The sequence below is a fragment of the Molossus molossus genome, unplaced genomic scaffold, assembly GCF_014108415.1.
Source record: "Molossus molossus isolate mMolMol1 unplaced genomic scaffold, mMolMol1.p scaffold_m16_p_18, whole genome shotgun sequence".
Taxonomy (NCBI): Eukaryota; Metazoa; Chordata; class Mammalia; order Chiroptera; family Molossidae; genus Molossus; species Molossus molossus.
Genome location: NW_023425353.1, coordinates 30,098,056 through 30,120,925, shown reverse-complemented (window position 1 = coordinate 30,120,925; position 22,870 = coordinate 30,098,056). Strand labels below are relative to the sequence as shown.

At 47.8% G+C, this 22,870-nt stretch overlaps 1 protein-coding gene across 2 annotated transcripts in view; it reads left to right on the top strand.

The window, feature by feature from the left end:
• The window catches only part of PXYLP1 (2-phosphoxylose phosphatase 1), a 60,879-nt gene that overhangs the window by 13,367 nt on the left and 24,642 nt on the right, over nt 1-22,870 (top strand). The window contains exons 1-2 of one of the 2 annotated variants that reach the window (XM_036267549.1): nt 9,670-9,802; nt 14,739-14,870. In XM_036267549.1, coding sequence (XP_036123442.1) covers nt 14,792-14,870 — 79 coding nt within the window. In that variant the 5' untranslated portion in view covers nt 9,670-9,802; nt 14,739-14,791. Of the gene's footprint in view, nt 1-9,669; nt 9,803-14,738; nt 14,871-22,870 lie in introns of those variants that run through there. The other variant, XM_036267550.1, reaches the window with a different exon arrangement.

Here is a 22,870-nt window from a genome sequence, read left to right as displayed (position 1 = left end):
TAAAACTCTTGGGATGTCCTGTGATGAGAGCAATAATGGTATCTTTTACATCAATGAGGTGACTTTTGGTAAGGCCTCAGGTAACTAAGGCCGGTTGCCAGGAGAACCAACTTTGTGAATTAGAGGGTTGGAACCAGTCCCACCCCCAGACCTCCTGGGAGAGGAGAAATGCAGAGGGTTAAGCCAGTCACCAGTGGTCAGTGATTTATCAACCATGCCTATGTAATGAACCCTCCATAAAAACCTAAAAGGATGGGGTTCAGAGAGCTTCCAGGTGACTGCAACAGGTCAGCAAGACAGCTCCCCTGAGCAGATGAGCTTTTGAAGATAATGCAGTGATCTGGGAAATAGAATGTGAACTTTTTGTTGTTGTTGTTGTTAATTTTTTCCATTGGTTTTTTTTAAGGGAGAGTTGAAGGGAGGGATGAGGAGAGAAAAAGAGAGAGAGAGAAAGAAACATTGATGTGAAAGAGACACATTGATTGGTTGCCTCCTGCATGACCTGGACTGGGGCGGGGATCGAACCTGTGACCCTTCAGTGTGCCGGCCAATGCTCTAAACACTGGGCCACACTGGCCAGGGCAAAAATGCAAAAATTTCAATATGACTTAATGTGAAAAAGGAAAAAAAGGATACAGAACCATTCACTGCATGACTTCTAATTTTGAAAAAAATGTGTTTATGTATATACTTGTAAAACTCAGATGAAAAGAAATACAAATTTTAAAATGACATGGCATTTCTCACCCTTCAGATTGGCAAAAAATGAAAAGATCATCTCTAGAGAATGTTAGTCTCAATGGGGATGAATTCTTTTACACACTTTTGTGGGGGAAGGAAAAATGGCTCTTCTTTTCCTTCATAGTCTGGCTGGTCTAATAATCAAATTGACACAAGACGGATTAACAGGAAATAACCAGAGTTGATTGTGTATATACATACCGGGATTCGGTAAGACTGTGGGACCCCACAACATATGGGGCAGTTGAGGCTTACATGCCATCTTGAGCTAAGGAGAAAGGGGGGTGGTGGCTTGGACTTCAAAGGGAAGGTTGGTAATTCACAGATGAGAAGGAGCAAACATTTGGTGAACAAATTCTTGCTGGGCCACCCAGAAACAATGGGACACAGTGGGGAGTCCAAGAACAGACTCTGCGAGGTCCCTCCCTGTTGGCCTCACTTAGTTCAGATTATGCTAAAGTGATAGTACCCTTTCTTGAAGCAGGTTTTTTAATCCGAATTCCTTTAGGCAGCCAAAGGGGGCAGTAAACAACTTTTCTCAAATTTGTTGGATTTTCCCTGGACGGTTTGGCTCAGCAGTTAGAGTATTGGCCCGCGGACCAGAGAGTCCCGGGTTCGGTTCCCGCTGAGGGCACGTACCTTGTTTGCAGTTTGTCCCCGGCGGGTTGTGCAGGAGGCAGCCACTCCATGTATCCCTTCCACGTTGATGTCTCTCTCTCTCTTTCTATCTTTCTACCAGTCTACCTGAACAAAAATGGAAAAATGTCCTCAGGTAAGGATAAAATAAATAAATAAAGTGCATGACTCACAAGTCTGGCAATCTCTGGGTTGTGTGGGTGGCAGCCAGTCGATGTGTTTCTCTCACATTGACATTTCTCTCTCTCTCCCTCCTTCTCTCCCTCCCGCTGTATCTAAAGATAAATGCAAAAATGTCCTCGAGTGAGGATAAAAAAAAGTTTATTGGATTTTGTCTTTAGCTGCAATAATCTGCATGCTAGGGTGACACATTTTGGGAGACCCCTTCTGAAACCCTACAGTTTCTTAAAAGTAACCAACTTAAAATGATCAAATTTCCAATAAGGTGTATTTAGGGGTGGAAAACTGCTCCCACTCAGGGTCTGAGAGATGGCCAGGATGGCTGGGGGTTACAGTGTGGGAGCTCGAGGTGAGGCTGGATGGACATTGGGGCTTTGTAACCTGGGCAGGTTTGATGCTCACCCTAAGAACAGATGGGGAACCACCAAAGGGCCAGAGTTCTGATGCCACCTGCCGGGAAGATTGTAGAAAGCAGCCCTACGGCCTCATTTATCTGTAGAATCTAAACAAATGAACAACAACCAAAAAAACCTAAGTTCACTGGTACAGAAAACAGATTGGTGGTTGCCAGAGATAGGGAATGGGGATGGGTGAAGGGGGTCAAAAGGTACAAACTTCCACTTATAAAATAATTAAGTCATGGGGATGTCAGGTACAACATCGTGACTTGATACTGTGTTACATATTTGAAAGTTGCTAAGAGGATAGATATTAAAAGTTCTCATCACAAGAAAGACAGATTTTATAACTCTGTGTGGTGACAGATGTTAACCAGAGTTATTGTGGTGATCATTTTGAAATATATACAAATGTCAGATCATTATGTTATACATCTGGAACTAATATATTCTTATATGTCAATTATAGTTCAAATGGGGGGGAAAAAAAGACAGTTATTCTGGGAGGAACAAGATGTTTTAAAGTTAATCTGTTAGAATGATTTCTTTTTCTTACAAAAGAAGTCTGTCAGGTATGTTCTTAATTTGAGAAGAGGAAACGTAGCTCTCTATCCTGATTGAATCAGTGATATGGCCGTCTGTCGTTAGTTATCTCAAGGTTGGTGGGCAGAGCCAATCTTCTGTAACCAACAGAACTCACAACACTGTTACTAGAATGTACGAAAAACATTCCTACCACTGTGATGTCCTGTAACACCCAAGTAATAAAGCAACAAGTTGACAACGAACGGTGCTCAACTAATAACACAACAGAGCTGGGAAGATGACTATTAGAACCAGCCTCTAAATATTGCCTGATAGCTCTTTACCCTACTTAGCAGAAATCCTCACACGATTTAGAATCTCAATTTTATGGTGGTAATACAGAATAAGTATTTGCTCATTTAGCTTAGGTTTGTGGAAACTGATGTGTAAACAAGGATCATGACCACCTCAATGCTTTGCATTCTCAAAATCACTTGCGTCAACAGCTTCTTCCTCCACGTTTCTCATTAAGTCCTATTTTTTTTAGAACAGATAAGTGTGACTTGCTCTGGAAAACTTGAAAGGCCCATCATCCACTGAGTGAAATGGCTATCTTTGTTTCTCTAGTTTGAATCTCTGCCTATCTCAGTTTCAAGTTAGGTTTCAAGGTAAGCATCATAGCCCAGATCATAGTGACTTAAAGTGTAAATGATCAGAACTCTCCCCAAAATGTTGCCTGATACTAAGCTTAAAGGGGTAGCCTCAATCTGTACATTTAAATCTGTACTAAAATACTATTGCTGTAAAGCAACAAAATTGATTTTATTGATGTATTTTCACTTAGATAGAAGACCCATGAATGCAAAGGAATTAACATTATTGTGATATTATGATTCGGGTGTTTTAAATATATTATTTTGTTAAACCTTTATCAAAAGCCTATATATGGATGACATTAGTTAGTATTAATGTTAAGCTACTCTAGCAAATAAATCCCCAAATTTCAGTGGCTTACCACAATTGTTTATTTTTCCTTTATATAAACAGTCCAATTTGGTCCCAAGTCCAGAATGGGGGCGAATGAATGGGTGTTATTATTACTGCGAGTAATGCTTCAGTGAACATGGGGTGCAGATATCTCTTCAAGATCGTGATTTTGTTTCCTTCAAATATGTACTCAGAAGTGGAGTTGCTGGACCATATGGTATATTTATTTTGAATTTTTTTTAGGAATCACCATACTGTTTTCCATAGTGGCTGCATCAGTTTACATTGCCAGCAAGAGTTGCACAAGGGTTCCCTTTCCTCCATGTCCTCACCAACACTTGTTATCTCTTGGTTGTTTTGTTTTTTATGATAGTCATTCTAATAGGTATGAGGTGATACCTCATTGTGGTTTTGAATTGCATTCCCCTGATGATTACTGACGTTGAGCATCTTTTCATGTACTGTGGCCATTTTTATGTGTTCTTTGGAAAAATGTGTATTCAGTTTTTCTGCCCATTTTTTATATGAGTGTTGTTTTTGTTTTTTTATTTTTTTTGCTATTGAGTAGTATAAGTTTTTTATATATTTTGGATATCAACCCCTTATCCGATATACGATTTGAAAATATTTTCTCCCATCTTATAGGTTGCCTTTTCATTTTGTTGATTATTTCTTTTGCTGTGCAGAAGCTTTTTAGTTTGATTCAGTCCCACTTGTTTATTTTTGTTTTGGGTGTCAAATCCAAAAAATCATTGATAGGACCAATGTCAAGGACACTTACACCTATGTTTTCTTCCAGGAGTTTTATGGTTTCAGATCTTTGGTTCAAGTCTTTAGTCCATTTTGAGTTAATTTTTGTGTGTGGTATAAGATAGGGGTCCAATTTCATTCTTTTACATGTGGCTGTTCAATTTTCCCAAAACCATTTATTGAAGAGACTGTCTTTTCTCCATTGTATATTTCTGGCTCCTTTGTTATAAGTTAATTGACCACATGTGTGTGGGTTTTCTTCTGCGTTCTCAGTTCTCTTGCATTGATCTATGTGTCTGTTTTTATGCCAATACAGGACTGTTTTGATTACTGTGGCTTTGTAATTCAGTTTGAAATCAGGAAGTGTGATGCCTCTGGCTTTATTCTTCTTTCTCAAGATTGCTTTGGCTATTCAGGGTCTTTTGTGGTTCCATATAAATTTTATGCTACTTTTTTTTTATTACTTTGAAAAATGCCATTGAAATTTTGATAGAATCTGTAGATTGCTTCGGTTAATATGGACATTTAATCAGTATTAATTTTTCCAAACCATAAGCACTGAGCATCTTTCCATTTATCTGTGTCTTTGATTTCTTTCATCAATATCATATAGTGTTCAGTGTACAGATTTTCTACTCTAGTTAGGTTTATTCTTAGGTCTTTTATTCTTTATGATGCTATTATAAATGTGAGTCTTAATTTCTCTCTCTGATAGTTTATTGTTAGAAATGTGTATAGAAATGCAATTGATTTTGTCTTGCCACTTTACTGAATTTGTTTATTCTAACAATTTTTTTTTGGTAGAGTCTTTAAGGTTTTCTATATATAACATGTCATCGGCAAATAGAGACCCTTTTACTTCTTCCATTCTGATTTGGATGCCTTGTATGCCCTGCTCTTGCCGAACGGCCCTGGCTAGCACTTCGAGTACTGTGTTGATAGGAGTGGTGAGAGTGGGCATCCTTGTCTTGTTCCTGATCTTAGAAGAAAAGCTTTCGGGTTTTCACCCCGTGTATGATAAGAACCACGGGCTTGGAGGCTTGTGTTTCATTACAGCTTTAACTTAAGCTGAATCAAAGTTTTAGAGCTTATAACAGCCCCCCCACAGCACCCCCAGCCAGTAGCTGCCCGCTCTGGGACCACCTACCTCCTTGGGCAGGCGGGTTCGTTCTGAGCTGACACCCATGCTGCCAGCCTCCCGCTGAACCATCCAGCAGGTTTCTAAAAGGTATGTTAAGGGCATGGAGTTCCTGCCCACAGGCACCAGCCTTGACTACTATCCATAGACAGCCTGGTGCCCTGTGCTTTGTCATGATCAAGTCATGGAGTGGGCCGGCAGTGGGCACGGGTTTTGTCAGAGCTCTGTGAGTGCGTGTGCACCCGGCCTGAAAAAGATCGGGTTTGGAAAAGCCTCGATCTAGGACATGCATGAGCGCTCCCGTCCGTGCATCCATCCAGAGCAAAGGCTCTTTTCTCTGTGTGGTGGTGTTAACACAGAAAGTGCAGCTTTCAGAAAGTGTGAGTGGCCTTGGTGACCTGCACTTTCGGGTGTGCCCGGAACCCACGGCACCGCTCTGATTCTCCGGCCTTGTAAGCGCTTCGTTTTGCCGCATTTTTGATGTGGCTTTTACCACACGAGCCTGCATTGTACACCACTTGCTTTTGTAGTTTTACAACCCTGCCTATTTAATCCGCTTGTGTTTTCCTGGACATTTTGATATAATTTGCTGGCAAAATAAAAAGGATCAGCCATATTTTTCAAGTGGCTTTGTGGTGAGTAACCCCTGCCAACTGCATGTTGTTCTTTGTTGTTGTTGAGGTACTTATAGTTGTTCTCAACATTTTAAAACAGGAATGTCAGTTTCATATGTAGCTACTTCTAAACCTTACGAAAGAACAAATCAACGAAGTTGAATGAAACACAGACGCCTTCCAAAATGTCAGGAAAAAAAAATCACTGAAGAACACATAAAAGTGAAAATCCTGGCTTGATGAATTAATTAGTTATTTCATCTGGTCTGGCAGACGTGTTGAGAAATGCTCAGCCACCTTGAGCTGGAAAAACCCTCCAAGGGGAGAATACGTGTCATTCACAGATGAAGGGGAAAAACGTTCCTGTCTCAGGGATTTAAAGAAATCTAAACCTCCAGTCCTGTTTGAAGAGAAGCAGTTGGTAAATAATTCATGCTGCACATTTAAACACCTGTGAAATAGGAATCACGGGTCTTGTCGGGAGGACGTGTAGTCCGCAGGCCGACGGATGCCGCTCTGCCGTTTGTCACTGTAACCAGCACTGACGTTTCTGAGACATGTAATTGTGACTGTATGCGCTTTGATTGCTAGATCTGGGAAGTACTGGTTCTGTCACCAGATGGCGGAGTCTGAGAATAATTTTTAAAAATAATTGTGTGTGTTGTCAACTCTTCTCCGTGTGAATTGTTCTCCTTGTTCTCAACAGAACTCCGATTCTGTTCAGGTCTCTGCCCCCTCCCTCCTTGTGGGCTCCGCCAGGAGGTGAATCCCGACTGGTTTCCCCTGACTGTTGTGGCTGGTTCCCAGTAGCAGGGATTGGTTTGGGCATGGTCCCGTGACACAGCTCTGGCTGTTAGACGGTCGGGGAAGTCCGCTGGAGGGTTTCTGGGAAGGCTTCCTTGCTTCCAGTAGAAATGCGCAGCTTGCCAGGTATGACCGCGAGGCCTGCGAGTGTGGTCGCAGTCTTATGATCCTGAAGGCAGCCATCCTAAGGGTAGGACAAACACAGACAATGGCAGAGAGCCCAGAGGTGGAAAGAGCCTGGCTTCCCAATGATGCCTTTGAGGTGCTGAATTCCGTCACCTAGAGCTGCCCTAATACTGTGGCTCGTTGCGTGAGAACGTTGATGAGTCCTGTTGCATTAGCTCATGTTTCCTGTCACCTGTAGCCACGCCACTGCCATAGATTCATGAATTAAGATAAAACAAAAAATAAAACCCCAAAAGAACAAAGGTTGCCACAACCATGTCTCCTGTGTATCCCATCTAAGAGCGACGTTCCGCCGGTCAGTGATCAGCGCCCCCTGCCCAGTGCAGTTCATCGGGAATGTGTGTGTGCTTATTCATCGCTCGCCGGGAGGGGGCCCCAGGAAGAGGACCAGAGTCTTTTTGTCTAGAGGCCCGTTCTAGTGAGGGTATTGGTTTGGTTGCTTTAACAGAAGTTGAAATAACAACAACTTACAAGGGTTGTGAGATTGAGTTTTCTCTCCCAAAACAGCATGAGATGGTAGGCCATCAAGGAAATGGGCGGCCTGCACCGTGCGGTCCTCCAGGGTTCATCTCTGATCCATTAGAATGTCTTCCATGTGCATCAGGAAAGCTGGCCCATCACCACACCAGTGATTCAGAGAATGGGAAGGGGAAGAGGAAGGTCAGAGTAGGATTGCACGTATTACTTCCAGTCAATACTCATTGGCCAGAACTTGATCTTCTGACACAACTAGATCCAAGGAAGTCTGGGAGATAACCTCGCTGGTGGAGTGGCCATGAATCCAGCTAAAACCTAGGGGACTCTGTTAGGAAGAAGGAGAGAATAGACATTGGTAGATTGTTTGAAGTGTCTGCCACATAGAGTGTCCTCTACAGTGAAGAGGAATAACGTGGCAGACAGAGTGCTGGGTGTCACCCTCTGGTTGTGCAGCAAGGGTTTCAGCCAGGAGAGCCAGGCTCCCTGAGCCCCTGGACGCTTGTGCTACTTCTGATCTGTCCTGCCTCCTGGTCAACCAAGGGAGTCGAACCAAGTGACATTTAGAGCCCCTCAAAGTCTGACTTTGTCTGGCATGGTCCCACGGGCACTCTATTTCAGAGTAGAGGTGGAGATGGGGTGCTTGCAAGCAGGGTGAGTATTTCACATGTGGGTGGTGGGTATTCAAACCATAGAGAAATCATTGCTGACTTTTATTGAGCATTTTCTAGGAGCCAGGTACTGTGCTGTGTCCCTTACACATGTTGACCTCATAACTCAACCTATGGGACTGTTCCCATTTTGTAGATGGGAAAACTGTGGGTCAGTTAGGGTTGGAGATGGACTTTAAACCTAGCCAGCTGACCCCTGAGCCCATGAGCTTAACTGTGGTGTGGGAAGGACTGGAACATGGCGTGGGATTTGTGGGATTGGCCAGATCATAGCAAGTCCAAAAAACAGGGCCAAAGAGCACTGGGCCTGATGCTGCCTTTTTCCTGGGCCAGCTTTGGACTGATCTGCAGCATTGACTACCCCCACCCCAAGGGGTTACCCCATGGCCAGGAGGTGGGTGTTACCATTCCTGTCATGGATTTGTCATCTCTCACTTCCCCAGGGGAGAAGACAGGCTTCTCCACAGGAGCAGAGGACCCGGGTGACAGAGGAGCCCTGGGAGTGTCAGGATGTTCAAGGGAGGCCCCCCACGTGGCTATTAGGCATCCTGTAAGGTGTGGCCCCTGCAGAGAAGAGCAGGAAGGCCTCTGGGCCTGCTCCTGTCCTGTTGCTGGGAAGAGATAGACCCCTGGCCTAGAAAATGAGGGTCAATCCACAAAGTTGGCCTGTACCTCAAGCTGGCACTGCTTGGTGGCACGGATCCTGGGATCAACGCCCCACCCCCACTCCAACCTGGAGGTTCGTGGCTTTGTGCTCAGAGAGGACTTTAAGGGATGTGTTTGGTCCCCTTGGTGGTGCGACTCACGCGCAAGGGGCATGAGATCTCTGCAGCTCACCTGCCTGTGGGTGTCAGGCCACAGGCAAACTCTTCCCATGGGGGAACAGACCAGATAAGGAGGGGCTCCCCTGCCCAGCCCTGCGGGGCCTCTGGGCAGCCATCTTTCCCCAGACACGGCAGGCTCAGTGCACATGCGGCAGCTGTTGAGTGGGGCCCGACTCACCCACCTCCCTTCTCTGGCTCCCCCGTTCACAGCGCACGCAAACCCTCCTGCTACCCCCACATCAGCACATCAGCGCAGCCTTACTCCGTGCTGTTTCTTTGGTTCCTTCTGGTTCCCTGAAATGCAGTTACAAATGCAGCCGCTCCCATCTGCTCTGCGGGACGAAGCTCTTCCAGGAAACCTGCACACCCTCTCTGGGCCTGGGTCGACCTCCGCTTCCCCATCCTGCTTCCCCATTGGCGCTGGTTTCCCAGTGGCCTGTTTCTATTTACTCACTGTTCCACTGATCAGACTGTGAGCTTCCTTTTTTCTTTTTATTAAACATCTTTTTTTTTGACTTTTCATTTCAAACGTACACAAAGGCAGAGAGGATCATATAACGCACCCTCAAGAATCCATCACCCAGCTTCAATGATGGCCGCCGTTTTGCCAATCTTGTTCCATTAATTTCTCCTCCCGCCCCCCCCCCCCAATATTTTAAAGCAATCCCTAGATTTCATGTCATTTTTACCAGAAATACTTCCATACATTTCAGCTGTGAACATCGAGATGTCAGAAACGGTCCTGTGTCTGGCTGAACCCTGTCCCCAGCACTTCAGACGGTGCCTGACACGTCGGCTCTTGGGAAATGCGCTGTAAATCCACTGATTGACCAGATGAACGAATTGCTTTCAGCCTTCAGCACTGAGCCTGCAGGTTTGCTGGAATGTGAACAACCGCTGGGAGCCCACAGCCTCCCTGGTGCCCAATCCACTGCCTGGCTTTCCAGGGGTTCTGGAATCTGTCATTCATCAGACTTTAAAGTTGGTTTATTCTTAGCCAAGCGTCTTTGATTTTGCAATTAAACTCTACTCTGAGGTGACCTTGGACAGGGAGGACTATTAAGATTTAGCTTTTACTTTTGCTTAGTTCATATTTAGTTCACAATTATAGACTAGAGGTTTTTAAAAAAAAAAAAATTATAATACTGTATTTACTGAGGCCAAAATGATTAGGACAAAAAAAAATTAAAGTATATAATGTATCTGAAGCATTTTCTTTAATACCATCTTTCTGTCTTGGTAATGGTACTTTAACTACACAAATGAGAGATAATTGAATGTGCACTTTTCTTTCAAGCAGTTGCGATCATATTTAAAACCTTAACTTCTGTACACATGGAAGTGGACCTGAGACCAGAGTCACTAGTTGTGGCATTTCTGGCTCTTACAAGGCAAAAACCGGGCCGGGGCGTGGGCTTGGGGCATCTCTGGTGGTAGAGTGGTAGCTGTAAATACGTCTTTGCCGTGTTCCTTTTCTCTCTTAATTTAAAAATGGGATTTCCCATAATATAGTGCAAGGTGCCTATTCACTAGTACTTGGTTTTTCAAAATTATATTTCAGAGTATTTTCTTCTACTATTCAGATCTGCTGTAAAGTCGAATTACAGTGGGCTGTTTTATTGTTTGCTGTTTCATCAGGAATTCAGACTGGCAATTTTATTTCTGGATTTAAGATATTTTTCCTGTGTGGGTTTAGCACAGGGGACTCAGGCTATGGCCAGTAGACATCTGATGACTGGCCAGTTATATGTTCAGCCTTGGGCACAAAACAGTTGTTTCCACTGAAGTATTTATAGGGATTGGACTTGGTTGTGATGCCACACTGAGCCTGGGGCACCTTTTGTATGGAAGGCGATGGCACCTGAGAGATGTTGGGGACTCGGAGATGTGGGAGCCACGCTGAAGTAGGTCGTAGTCAGCCTGCTGAGGTGCAGTGAATCTTCCCAGGGGCTTTATTTTCTGGGCTGCGAGGAAGCAGGCTGTGGGGTTTCTGCTGTGGCCCTGAGACCTAGCTGTCACTTCGCCTGATGGACAGTCTGATGGAGTGTTCGGAGGAGCTGCAGCTGACCGCAGGGGTGTACGCAGATCAGTGTCTCTTAGTGCTAGTGGCCAGTGCTAGTGAGGGTATTGGTTTGGTTGCTTTAACAGAAGTTGAAATAATGACTTAAAAGGGTTGTGAGATTGATTTTTCTTTCCCAAAACAATTTGAGATCCCCCCCCCAACAATGGATTGAATATGCAGGAAGATGGCCAGAAGAGAGCCACCGATTGTGTGACTTCCTGGGTGGCTGCATGAGCCTCCGTGCTAGGGATGGAAAAAGAGAAAGGGGTCTATGGAGAGGAAGGCTGGAACTTGGGTCACAGGGGCGGAGAGAGCCCATTGGCTGGTAATCTCGTCTTCTTAGGCCGGGCCCAACAAGCTGACACAGATGTTCCAGGCAGGCAAGCTTGTGGCGAGGTGGGGGCACCACAGCTGAGTCAGCCTGGGGAAGGCTCACCAGGAGCGGCTGCCAACGTGGCTGCCGGCCTGACGGTTGGGGCCCGGCCAGCGAGTATGGAAGTGGCCAGTGGCCAGGATTTGGGAGAGGAACCACATGAGGCAGAAGCAGCAGCTCAGGGGAAAGGGCGGATCTTTGTGTTTCCATGATGATGGGGAGACTCTGTGCCACTGTGCACATGGCGACAGGTGTTCCTCTGCCTTTTTATGCTCTTCATCCCCTTCTTTAATGACGGGATCCGGACTCAGAGAAGCGAAGTCAGTCTGTTGAGAAGGGGGCACATGGAAAACAAGGGGCAGAGCAGGGAATTGTCACAGATCTGCCAGTCTCCTTTCTACTGTGTCAGGGTAGTGTCTCCAGTGAAGACACACTCCAGGGCAGAACCGTGTACCCTGGTCCCCACGTTGGATATGAACATGGGTACACACACACATTGGACAGAGTCCTAGGGCCTGCTACAAACAAAACTATCTTCTAATACATGTGAATTTTGGATTATGTCATCATTATAGTAATTTTTTAAAAGTTAAGAACAAAGTATGACCTTCCTCTCCTGGTTGTCTAAGGAAACGGGCTGCAGAAGAAGGCATGTCTGCCGCTATGCTCAGTGTCATTGTCGTACCCCTGCCCCTCTAGTCATGTACACACTCCCAGGGCTGTGACACACCAAGCTGGTCCCTAGCACAAGTGATGGCAACAAGACTCTGACCATGGCCTGGCATTTGGCAGCTGCCAAAGGAGCGCCAGAGGGGGAAGGCACAGAAACCCAGACAGTATCAAGGAGAAAGGGTGGGTGCTCCCAGATTGAGGCCTGTGTCACCAAATGCAAAAAGCATCAGAAACTCAGAGATGTCAGGAGATAAAACTAAAAGCAGTAAGACAGTCACGTGATCCCAGCCATCTGGTTAACCCAACATGTCCTCAGTATTTTACATCTAGAACTAAATATAGCTCCTTTTCCAAACAGCACTCAGCGTATTGAGGAACGTAGACAAGATGGAGCTTTGCATGTAGCATGCAGATGAGCATGTGGAGATCTAGTCCCTGGCGTGGAAATTCCTAGTGAAGATGTAGGGCTTTTCCTCTTATTGTATCTGTACTCCTTTGCTTTGTATTAAGCTCCCAAAACGTAGTGGCTTAAAACAGCAACCATTGTATTTGCTTGTGATATGTGGGTTGGCCATGCGGTTCTCTTTGTCTGGGCTGACCCTCCAGATACCCATCTGCCGGCGGCACGGCCAGGCAGGGTGGTCTGGGGTGGCCTTGCTCACCTGTATGGTGATTGGCAGGCTGGTTGTTTGCAGCCTTGGCTGCCTGTGGTCTGGCAGCCTCCAGCCTCCAGCCTCCAGCCTCCAGCCTGGCGTCTTCACGTGGTGGTCTTAGAGTTCCAAAAGCAGCAAAGGAGGACAAGCCCCATGCCATGAGGACTCTTCAGCAACATGGTTGTCCCATTAGCCCAAGCCAATCCCTATTCCAAGCTTAGAGTCAGTGTGGGAGGAGACGATACGAGGCCACCCAGAAAGGCATGAACAAATTGGGGGTCATTGCTGCAGCAAATCTACATGCTACAAGCCTGAGGGTTAACTCAGCACGTAGCAATTGTTCCCACACGATGCCCACATGAAGACAACTCTGAACCATCTTGCAGTTCGTCCTCACAGGAAAAGGCAGTGTCCAGTGAAACCAAAGGGCACAGACTTAGTGATACTAATAGCCACAGCTGCCAGTAGGTGTGATGGAAAATCCCTGAATGGCTGGAGGGAGGAAGTGGTTGAGGGGCCAGGCCTGGCCCAGCCCCCGAAGAAAGGCCCTGACCTCCCACAGCCATGCACAGAGCAGCCGAGAGGCGGGTCTGGTGTCTGAGGTGCTGAAGCAAGAGATGTCACCAGGGCAGGGAGGGGAGTGTCCCAGAAAGAGGTGCAGGTGTCTTGGGGCACTGGGCACTGGCCCTTAGTGGGGGCAGGGACCAAAGGGACAGAAACCATGTTCCTTTGAAGGTATAAAAGTGGGATCTATTTATTAACAGAGATGCTGGTTGCCAGTGCCCAGGCCCAGTTGTGAGGTACACGTGTATTTCCGTCAGTCTTTTAGCAAATGTTCTCTGTTGGCAGAAAGTCTGACATATCCCTTAAAGGAGTGGTTCTCAAACTCCTTTTGCGGGGCCCTTGTGGGGTGGGGATGGGCACTAAGGGACTCCAGGGCTCTGGCTGCTGTTTCATGCCCTCAGATAAGCTTTAAACACACACACACACACACACAGAGAGAGAGAGAGAGAGAGAGAGAGAGAGAGAGAGAGAGAGAAACAATAAAACAGCTTTATTGAGATGGAATTCACATAGCACGCAATTTAGTAGTTTTTAGTATCCTCACAAAGTTCTCTGTCCCTTACCACATCTGCACATGAGCTTTTATCTGACGGTGTCTATCTGGGCTCAGAAGAGATTTATTTGAAGGAGGAAAAGATTCTTTCGATAAAATCCAGTTGGAAATGCTGTTTTAATTTTATTCTAGTTGAAGACTTTTCTGAAGAGAATGTGATTTTCAAGTTCTATTTCAAATGCCAATGAGACCAGGAAATAAACCTGGTATCTAAGAGTAAGGGGGTAAAACCTATAGCAAACATTCACTTTTTCTTTCATAGAAGGGTCAGTTAAGGCGTCATTCAACATTTTTTTAAAGTCCTTTGCACAGGTCTGAGGTGGTGAGAGGACAGGGTGGGTGGGGCTGCAGGAGACCCATGGGTGCAGCTGAAATAGCTCAGTGGTGAGGATGGGGGAAGGTCTCTAATCAGCAGAGGGGGCCACTTATAGGAGGAAGTCCTCTGGCACACCCCTGCTGTCCCTAAACACATTACGTTTGCACATGCAGCAGTGATTGACATTCAGGTTAACGTTAAAAAATAAAGAAGACTGGAGTCATCTTAGCAAAACATTCATCAAAAAATGTTGGAGGTGGAAGTCGGGGGTCGGAATGGGGTGAGCATGAGCTGGTCCGGGAAACACTTCATTGTCTGGCACACTGTAAGTTCTCAATAAACTTCCTTTACATGTTTCTTTGGAAACATCATGCTTTAAAGTGTCTCCTTCCCTGTCGAGATCAGATAAATGAAACTGGTTTCCTCTTACACCAGTTTGATGGACCTGTTCTTGGCAGGCCTTGTCTGGGGGCAGACAGGACCCGTAGCTCGCCATTCCTTTCCCACGAGGACTCGTGTTTGCCTGCCAGAGGCCTGGGCTCATTGAATTATTTTCAGTTGACAGACTTGGTTTTCCACCTCGGAACACACGTTCATTGCCTCTGCTTTATTCACAGGGCATGTTCCCGCTTTGAGGTGAAACCATGAAGAGGAGACAGAACAAATCATAATGCTTTTCCGCAACCGCTTCTTGCTGCTGCTGGCCCTCGCTGCACTGCTGGCCTTCCTGAGCCTCAGCCTGCAGTTCTGTGAGTACGGGGCGGGGGGGACCCTCAGCGAGAGGGCCCTCGGACGAACAAGGAGGCCCCGAGCCCTTGCTGTCCCAAGTGAACAGTGTGGTTGCAAACGACAAGTCTGTTTCTTATCGGTGCCAATGGGGGAAGGCCAGGACAGGAACCCTGACCCACTGAGCAGTTGTTCTAGTGTCTTTCTGGGCCATGAGGAGCAAGCGCTTACTGGGCCTCGTGCCCCGTGTTCGGCTACTGCACAGATTCCTGAACTGCCTGGCCGTTCCCCGATTCTCAGGTTCCCGAGGCGAGACTCTGAGGGGCCCACTTGTTTTCTGGTCATGCGGAGCCACACAGGGCAGAGGGTTTGGCCCTCTGGCTGGTCCTTTGTGGCTGGCTGTCTATTTTATGTTCAGTGAGCAGTGAGTTGTTGGGAACGGTGGCGCATCAGGTGTGAAACTCAGCCCCTGGGCAGCAGGGACGGCGCGTGGGACATTGCGTGTGGCAAGGCAAGAATGCGGCTGTGAAGCCAGGCCTTGGACCTCGCCACCCAGCACTTTGCCCTTTACTGGGAGCCTGTGCTCAGGCTGGGCCCACATCTGTGCACCGCGCTGCTCCCCAAGAGTGGCTGTCCTCAAACACAGACCTGACCCTACAACCCTTGGTTGTAGCCTTTCAGTGGTGGCCCATGGTCTCAGAGGCCCTTCACCGTCCTGTGGCCTCTCTCTCACCTTGGACTTGATGACACAGCATTGCCCAGTTGCTTGGCATTCTCTCCATACCCAGCCTGTTCCCCGCCTGGATCCCGCCGGCCCCTCTGCCTGGAGTGCTCTCCTCCTCACCTCCCTCCCCCCCTGTCCTCCACCTGGTTCACTCAGCCCCTTTCTCCTCCAGGATCCTTCCATGGCCCCCAGCTGAGCCCGGTGCTTCTTTGACGCACATCATTCTGAACGCATTTCCCTCCTTGCACTAACCATGCAGTATTATCATTCTCAGCTCTTGTATCTTTTCCTCCTACGAGTCTGTCTGCTCTCTGAGAGCAGAGACCACATCCTGTTTCCCTCTGTACCCGAGGAGCTGCTCTGCCCACCACACAGTAGGTGTTTCGTGATGTTGGTGAGATGAATGAATGAATGAATCTCCACCTGCTCCGAAAAGCAGGCTGACCCTGCTTCCCTTTGCGTCTGGTGCTGCTCCTTGAAGTCGACGAAACGCCTGTGCCGTGCGGGGAATGGTGTCCTCCCTGTCACGCGCCTTCCCTCCATTTACCTCCTCCCCCTCATGGATGGAGACAGGTGGTTGGCACCCATCACCGCCGAGGAGGGCTCTGTGAGGAGGTGGCGTTTCTGTCATAGTTTGAATGACGGAGAGACGAGCAGGTGGCTCGGTGAGTGGGCTGTGCCGAGGGGGAAAGACTTGGCATTTGGAATAAGTGGTTTGAAGAGGGGCAGCTTGAAGCAGGTTTCCCTGATTCACCTCATTTGTGACAGGGTCCATGCACACAGTGGCGCGTGTGACAGGCACTGCCACGGTGCAGAGGATTTAGAACACTCCTGGCCTTCCTGAGTGGGAAAAGCGTCCTGAGACGTGGACGTAGGAAGTTTAAAGATACTCCAGATGGTTAACAAGCCATAAAATAGGAATCCTGTCCCAAAAGTGTGTGAGGACTCTCAGTGGTTTAATCGTTTATAACTTTTCATTAAAAATTTTCCATCCTTTGGTCGGAGAGGTAGGAGCTTCCAATCAGCCTGGGTTTTTATCCCGAGAAGCTGACGGGATCCGAGGCGTGAATGGGGGTCACTTGTGTTTGCTGCGTTTCTTTTGCATGAGGTGGTTTCCACGTCACTGAATTGGCCTGTGTGTTTTGCTTATATAACTCTTGTGAAAGTCCCTTCTGTTTTAGGAGAGCCAATTTTCGGCCATACTTTTTGAAAGGAAAATTTTGCAGGGTGAGTTAGCCTGCTTGGGTCTGCGCTCTTTCCTTCTCTGATACGTCGGAGTTCAGAAAGATACTGAGCCATGGATGCCCTCACTGCCCTTCTGCTTCTAGGTAAATGTAATCTGGGGTAAACCCATCTCTGTGGAAATGGAGTTTAATTGCTGTGTTTATTTAATTGCTTTGTTGGTTGCTGATTTTTATGGTGTTAGAGACTTCGCTGATTCATGATACAAAGGTATATGCTTGAGTAACATTTCATTCCTACCCTGAAATATATGGACTTTTTCTTCACCATTTCTTTTGATTAACTTCTGGATACTAAATTAACACTTGCCGTTATTTTAGGGACACTATTTGAGGCCATCAGATATAACTTGGTGTTCTCGTGCTTTAAGTAAACAGGACAGTTTTGTGTGCTTTCTGTAATGATTATATATTTTATTTCGTCCTGTTGGTAATTTTCTTTTTCTGATGTGTTGAACATGAGAAAGTAATGAACCAGGTTGCAATTTTAAAAACCAGGTTGTTTAAATAAGCATTTTTCTATTTCTTGATACAGAAAGTGTGTCCATGAACCCACATACATTTATTAAGTGCTTATGTGTGTTGGGCATTTCTATACACTGTCAGGGGTAGAGGTGGCAGAGAAGAAAAGGTTAAGATACATTTCATAGTTTCTCAAAATATGTTTATTTTAAATTAACTTGCTATATGCTAGTGGCCTTTAATGAAGATCAATCATTTTGTATTTCCAAGTCCTTGGTGTTTATGAGTTTTGAAATAGGGACATTCTGAAATTCCTGATGTTTAAGTTGTAGGAGGGAACCAGAAAGCATAAATATCTTCAGTTATTCCCGTTAAAATGAGCAGAGGGGGAAATAACCTCACGTTGAAGGACTCCGGGGGTGCAGCAGGCGGAGACCCTTGGGACGGGAAGACTCGGGAATGACTCGCTGCTTTTCCCTTTTCTGCTCATTTGTAATCGTCCATTTTCCTGCTCGGCGCAACCTTTCCTTAGCGCTTGCTTCATGCTCGTTCCGCTGTGTTCCAATGGCAGTCCCGACATGGCAGCGGGCAGGAGCCGGCAGTCCTGGAGCCCAGCCCTGCATCTGAGTGGTGCTCTGCCCCTTCGCAGCTGTGTGCCCTTGGGCCAGTTTGACCTCCTGGAGCCGCTGATTCTCCTTCTGTGAAATGCAGTTAATTGCTGTTGCTGTGATCCTGGTTGTTGCTTTGCAATGGTGGTGTGAGAACAGAGACCTTGTGGGAAGCCGCTTGGCTCTGGAAGCTGAATCAGCATCGAACTTTTGAGCAACAGTACAGAGTCCCGTGGCAGTGTGTCACCCTCGGGAACCAGGGCTTGTGCTGTTCCAAAGGCTGCCGAGGCTGATGTTACTTCAGCTGTGTGTGTTGGGAGTGGGGCGGGGGGTGGGGTGGGGTGTGAAATACATTTATTTATCATACATTTATTTGTTTTTTTTATCAGAGTTCATTGGCTATTACGGTAGGGTTAATCTAAACTGGGCACATGGCACCTATATCTGGGGTCACCGTCTTGGATAGGGCCCCCGTTGACCAGAGCAGGTTCCCAGGGAGGTGTTCGGTGGCCTGGAGATCCAGAGCCCAGGCGGAAGAGGCAGGGTTGCCCCCAGAGTGAAAGCCGGGGTTGTCTTCAGTGTCTGAAGAGCCCCCTGTAGGAGGAGTCGGGCCTGTTCTGCGTGACCGTGGAGCCACCTTTCAGTCAAGCATCAGCGTCACACAGGTGAAATGGGAGGTGTGCCACCTCTGGAGTGTCGCTCTGTGAAGGGTAAACTATTAGGAAGGTCATTGCACTTGATCCCACTTGCAGTCTCTTCAGACTCTGAGGTTTCATGATTTTTATGTTCATTGTTGATTCAGTGACATGAGCATGTACAACTTTGTCCTTCAGCAAAAGATTCTTGAGTTTGTACTGTTTGCTGGGCCCTGGGCTGGGAGGTTAATCCCTCCAGGGTTGCAAGAGCTCTCTGTCTAGCGCGGAGTCAGGAGCAGACACCTGGAACACCGTGTGCAACCTGCTGGGACACGTAAGAGGCGACAGCATGAGGACATGGGAGAGAACATGGGCTCTGGCGACTGCCTCATCTAATCCCTGTCCTCTACTTACCAGCTCTGTGACACATTAGTCCCCCTCTTCCTGCCGCAGTTTCCTCATCTGTAAAATGGGGATAATGAGAGTTCCCATTTCATAGGGTCAGTAAAGGATTAAGTAAGTGGATAATATATAAAACACTCAGAACAGTGCCTAGCATGCAGTAATCACTGTATGCATGTTTGTTAAATAAAAGGAATCGGGGGGAATTTATGGAAGGTGATATGGGAGGAGATAGGACAAGAAGCAAATCCAACCTGGGAGGGCAGAGAGCGCCCCAGAGGAGGTTCAGGGGAGCGTCTTCCATCCATGAGGGCTGAGTGGGACTTGGCCCAGGAGGAAGCTGGGGTGGGCACTCCTGGCCGATGGCAGTGGGAATGCAGAGGCAGAGCGAGAAGGACGGGGCTGGCCTCCCGTGTGTAGCTGTGACAGTGGACGAAGGCCACCTCCGTCCCCACATCGTGTCTGGAAGGAGTGCGGAACCGCTGAAGCGGGGAAGACACCGTCAGATCTGTGTCTTGAAAAGACCACAGCTCGGCACAGCATCTGCCAAGGTGTGGCCTCCTGAGCACCTGGGTCAGAGTGGCCCCTAGGTCGTTAGAGTGCGTGGTCCCGGAACAAAAAGAGCTCATTTTGGACCCCTCACTACAGACTTGGGATCTTGGTGTGAGTGGGATCCAGAAATCTGCATTTTTCGCAAGTCCCCTGGGTGAGTCTAAGGAACACAAATTTGGGTGCTGCCTGTTCAGAAGCTGATGCTGGGTGGGTGATGCTGAAGGCAGCTTGGGGGCACGTAGGAGTCTGGCTCTGATAGTTCAGTAGATGCTTCCTTTGCCCATCGTTCATGCATTCATTCACATAAACGTCTCCTCCGCACCGAGGACACGTGTGCTGAAGGCTGAAGGAAATGCCCAGGACGTGGACTCGGAGGTCAGCCTGCGGGCTGAAGGCTCCCTGGTTCTGCACAGGAGGCCCAGGGGGAGCACTCAGAGCAGGAGGAGAAGCGGGACAAGGTCCAGACAGCTGGAGGAGCTGGGGCCGAGCGGGAGGGAGAGCTGGGGGAGTGGATGGCGGGCACTGGGGTCACTGGAGGTGCCGAAGGCCCAAACGGGTGGGGTGTGAACGGATGCGGTGTCCTGCCGGAGGGTGGGTTTCAGGGGCTGAGCCTAAGAGAGACGCTTCTGGAGCCCCTGTCTGGGGACTTGGCATCCACTGTGTGTGAAGCCGCGGCTTGGGGAGACCAGGGCTCCCAGGAGCGTGTGGAAGCCGCTCCAGACCTATAGCCTGTAGGTTTGTTTTGTTTGGCTCAACCAGTGTTTTCACATTTCAAAATTTATTTACCAATGTTTTAAAACCAGGCAATTTCACATAAACTTCCAACCCCTCTTCTAAAAACCAGGCTATCCAGCCGGCTGAGCCTACAGTCCTTGGGCAGCTGGGCGGGGCCGCCCTTTGGGGAGAGTGACCTCTCTCTCCGCACGGTCCCCCCCCTCCGAGCCCTGGCAGCTCCGGATTCTGTGCCTGGTGTGCAGACCCAGGGAGCAGAGGAAACCTGGGCAGACAGGGAGAGAGCCACGAAGCAGGCAGAATGGCAGAGAGGTGGGGCCCTGAGCCAAGAGGCAGGGAGCTGCCCCAGTTCTCGCGTGGGCCGCCGAGGAGCCCAGCTTAACCCACGCGGAGGTGGAGTGTGAGTGGGGTGGGTGTCTGGTCTGTGTGCGGGGTGGCGTATATTGTATGTGTATGGTGTGAGTGTGGTGGGTGTGGGTGTGTATCTGGTGTGGGGGGGTGGCGTGTATGTGAGATGTGTATGGAGTGGGTGAGTGAGTGGTGTGTGCATGTGTGTGGAGTGGGTGTGTGAGTAGTGTGTGCATGTGTGTGGAGTGGGTGTGTGAGTGGCGTGTGCATGTGTGTGGAGTGGGTGAGTGAGTGGCGTGTGCATGTGTGTGGAGTGGGTGTGTGAGTGGCGTGTGCATGTGTGTGGAGTGGGTGTGTGAGTGGCGTGTGCATGTGTGTGGAGTGGGTGTGGATGTGGGTCCAGTAGTCCCTGGCACCTTCTTCCCTGCAGAGACATCATTTCCCTGTGTCTCTCTGCCCCACCCCTCCCTGTGCTGATCCGCGTCTGCCCTGTGCTAGGAAGGGGCGCTCCGAGCTTGGCAGGAGAGTGTAGAAATGAAAAGAACATTGCCTCTGAACAGGAGAGCAGGGAGCCCCTGCAAGGTGCCTGGGTGTGTGACACCCCCTCGCCTTGGCCCTTCTGACCCTGACTCCTTCGGCCTCCGGGCCTCAGTTGCTCTTGGAAGGCACTGGTGTTAGCACTTGCCGCTCGACTCCTGTGGGCGGCCCTGAAGGTCCATATGGTGGGAGGGACTTTGCTGAGGCACACATTTGGATAATAATAGTGGCCACTGAACTCCTCAGTTGCTGAGCAGGCCTGGTCCCACCGTCCAGCCTGGGACTTTGTCCTTCTTCCCTGTTTGTCATGTGTATATTTTATGGAGAAAAAAACATATGCCCCAGGTGTGTGTGTGAACTTGGGGGATTTGTGAAAATCTCAATGTTTTGGGACAAAGGTTTGGAGATGCAACCCTTAGAACACCAAGGGTCTAATGCACTGTCTACTCTATTTTAAAAGCTCTAACGGTGATTCCCAGGTTTTTATTTTGATGAATTGGAGTCAAATAGAATGAGGAATTTAAAATGAGGGCTTGCATTTTTAACCCGAGTTCTGTCATAATATCCCCATAGTATCATTTTTTATTTAGTATTTTTAAAATTAATTTTGATCCTTGGAGATTTATTTTCTGATTTCTGTTTTCTCTGAATGCTTCATGTGTAGTTACCACATAGAGGTAACTATCTGTGGGTGAAGAAAATGCCTTAGATAAATGACAAAATTAAGTCTGGCAAGTCAGTTTTCATCACAACATCTTAAGTCCGTGTAGTTACACTGGAGGGGGTGGGACATCATGTGGCAGGGCCTTCGGACACATTTATGTCCATGGGTCATTTCTCGTTTTTTTCCAGGGTGGGGACAGTGTTTCTTCTCTTTCTCCCTCCCCTTTGCCCTCCCTCCATCTTGCTTCCTTCCTTTCTTCCTCTTTCTTTCTTCATTTCTTTCTACTTTCTGATCTCAGAGAATTTCTCCCAAGAATGGACGTTTATTGCAGCCTTTCTTGTAACAGGAACAAGGGGAAAGACAGTCAGCGGTTCCCTCTCCATTGTGCCGTGATTACATAGACCTGTCTGAACTGACTTGGAAGGTTGTCATACTGCATTACCATTTACGTGGGAATACGTGTGTGTGTGTGTGTGTGTGTGTGTGTGTGTGTGTGTGTGTACACACATGTAGTCAGCAGCACTGATGAGCAGGGACTCTCCCCTTGAGAGGAGAGGAAACTGGCAGACTTAGTGAAACTAGAACGTGTTAGTAAAAGTCGTCAGTGAATTCAGGAGCGTACATGCAGACTGCCAAGGCCGTAGGAAGGGACAGGTCAGGAGAGAGGCTTCGGGTTGTGTTTACATGGCAGCAGGCACTGAGGGAGCGAGCCAGTAGGAGTCTGCCCAGGTGGAGCTGCATCACTGCGCTAACCAGCTTGGGACCCCACTCCTCACTGTCTTGGCCATAGAGCTCCTGTTCCAAGCTGATGACATTTGAGGGAGAGAGAGGCCGTCTTAGAGAGCAGTGACTGGTCATCGGAGGTGGAGCCCAGGGTCTGGACAGCAGCCCCACCTTGAGGGAAGGGTTAGGACCAGGCAGTTTGTGAAGCTGATCAGGAATGAGTGCTTGAGGGCAGAATCTTTGCTTTTTAAAAAATATTATTTTGTATTGGTTTCAGGTGTACAGCTTAGTGATAAGACAGTGATATACTTTACATAGTGGTCCCCTCGCTATTTCCAGTGCCCACTGGCACCATGCATGGTCATCACGATACTGTTGGTGCTATTGTCTGTGCT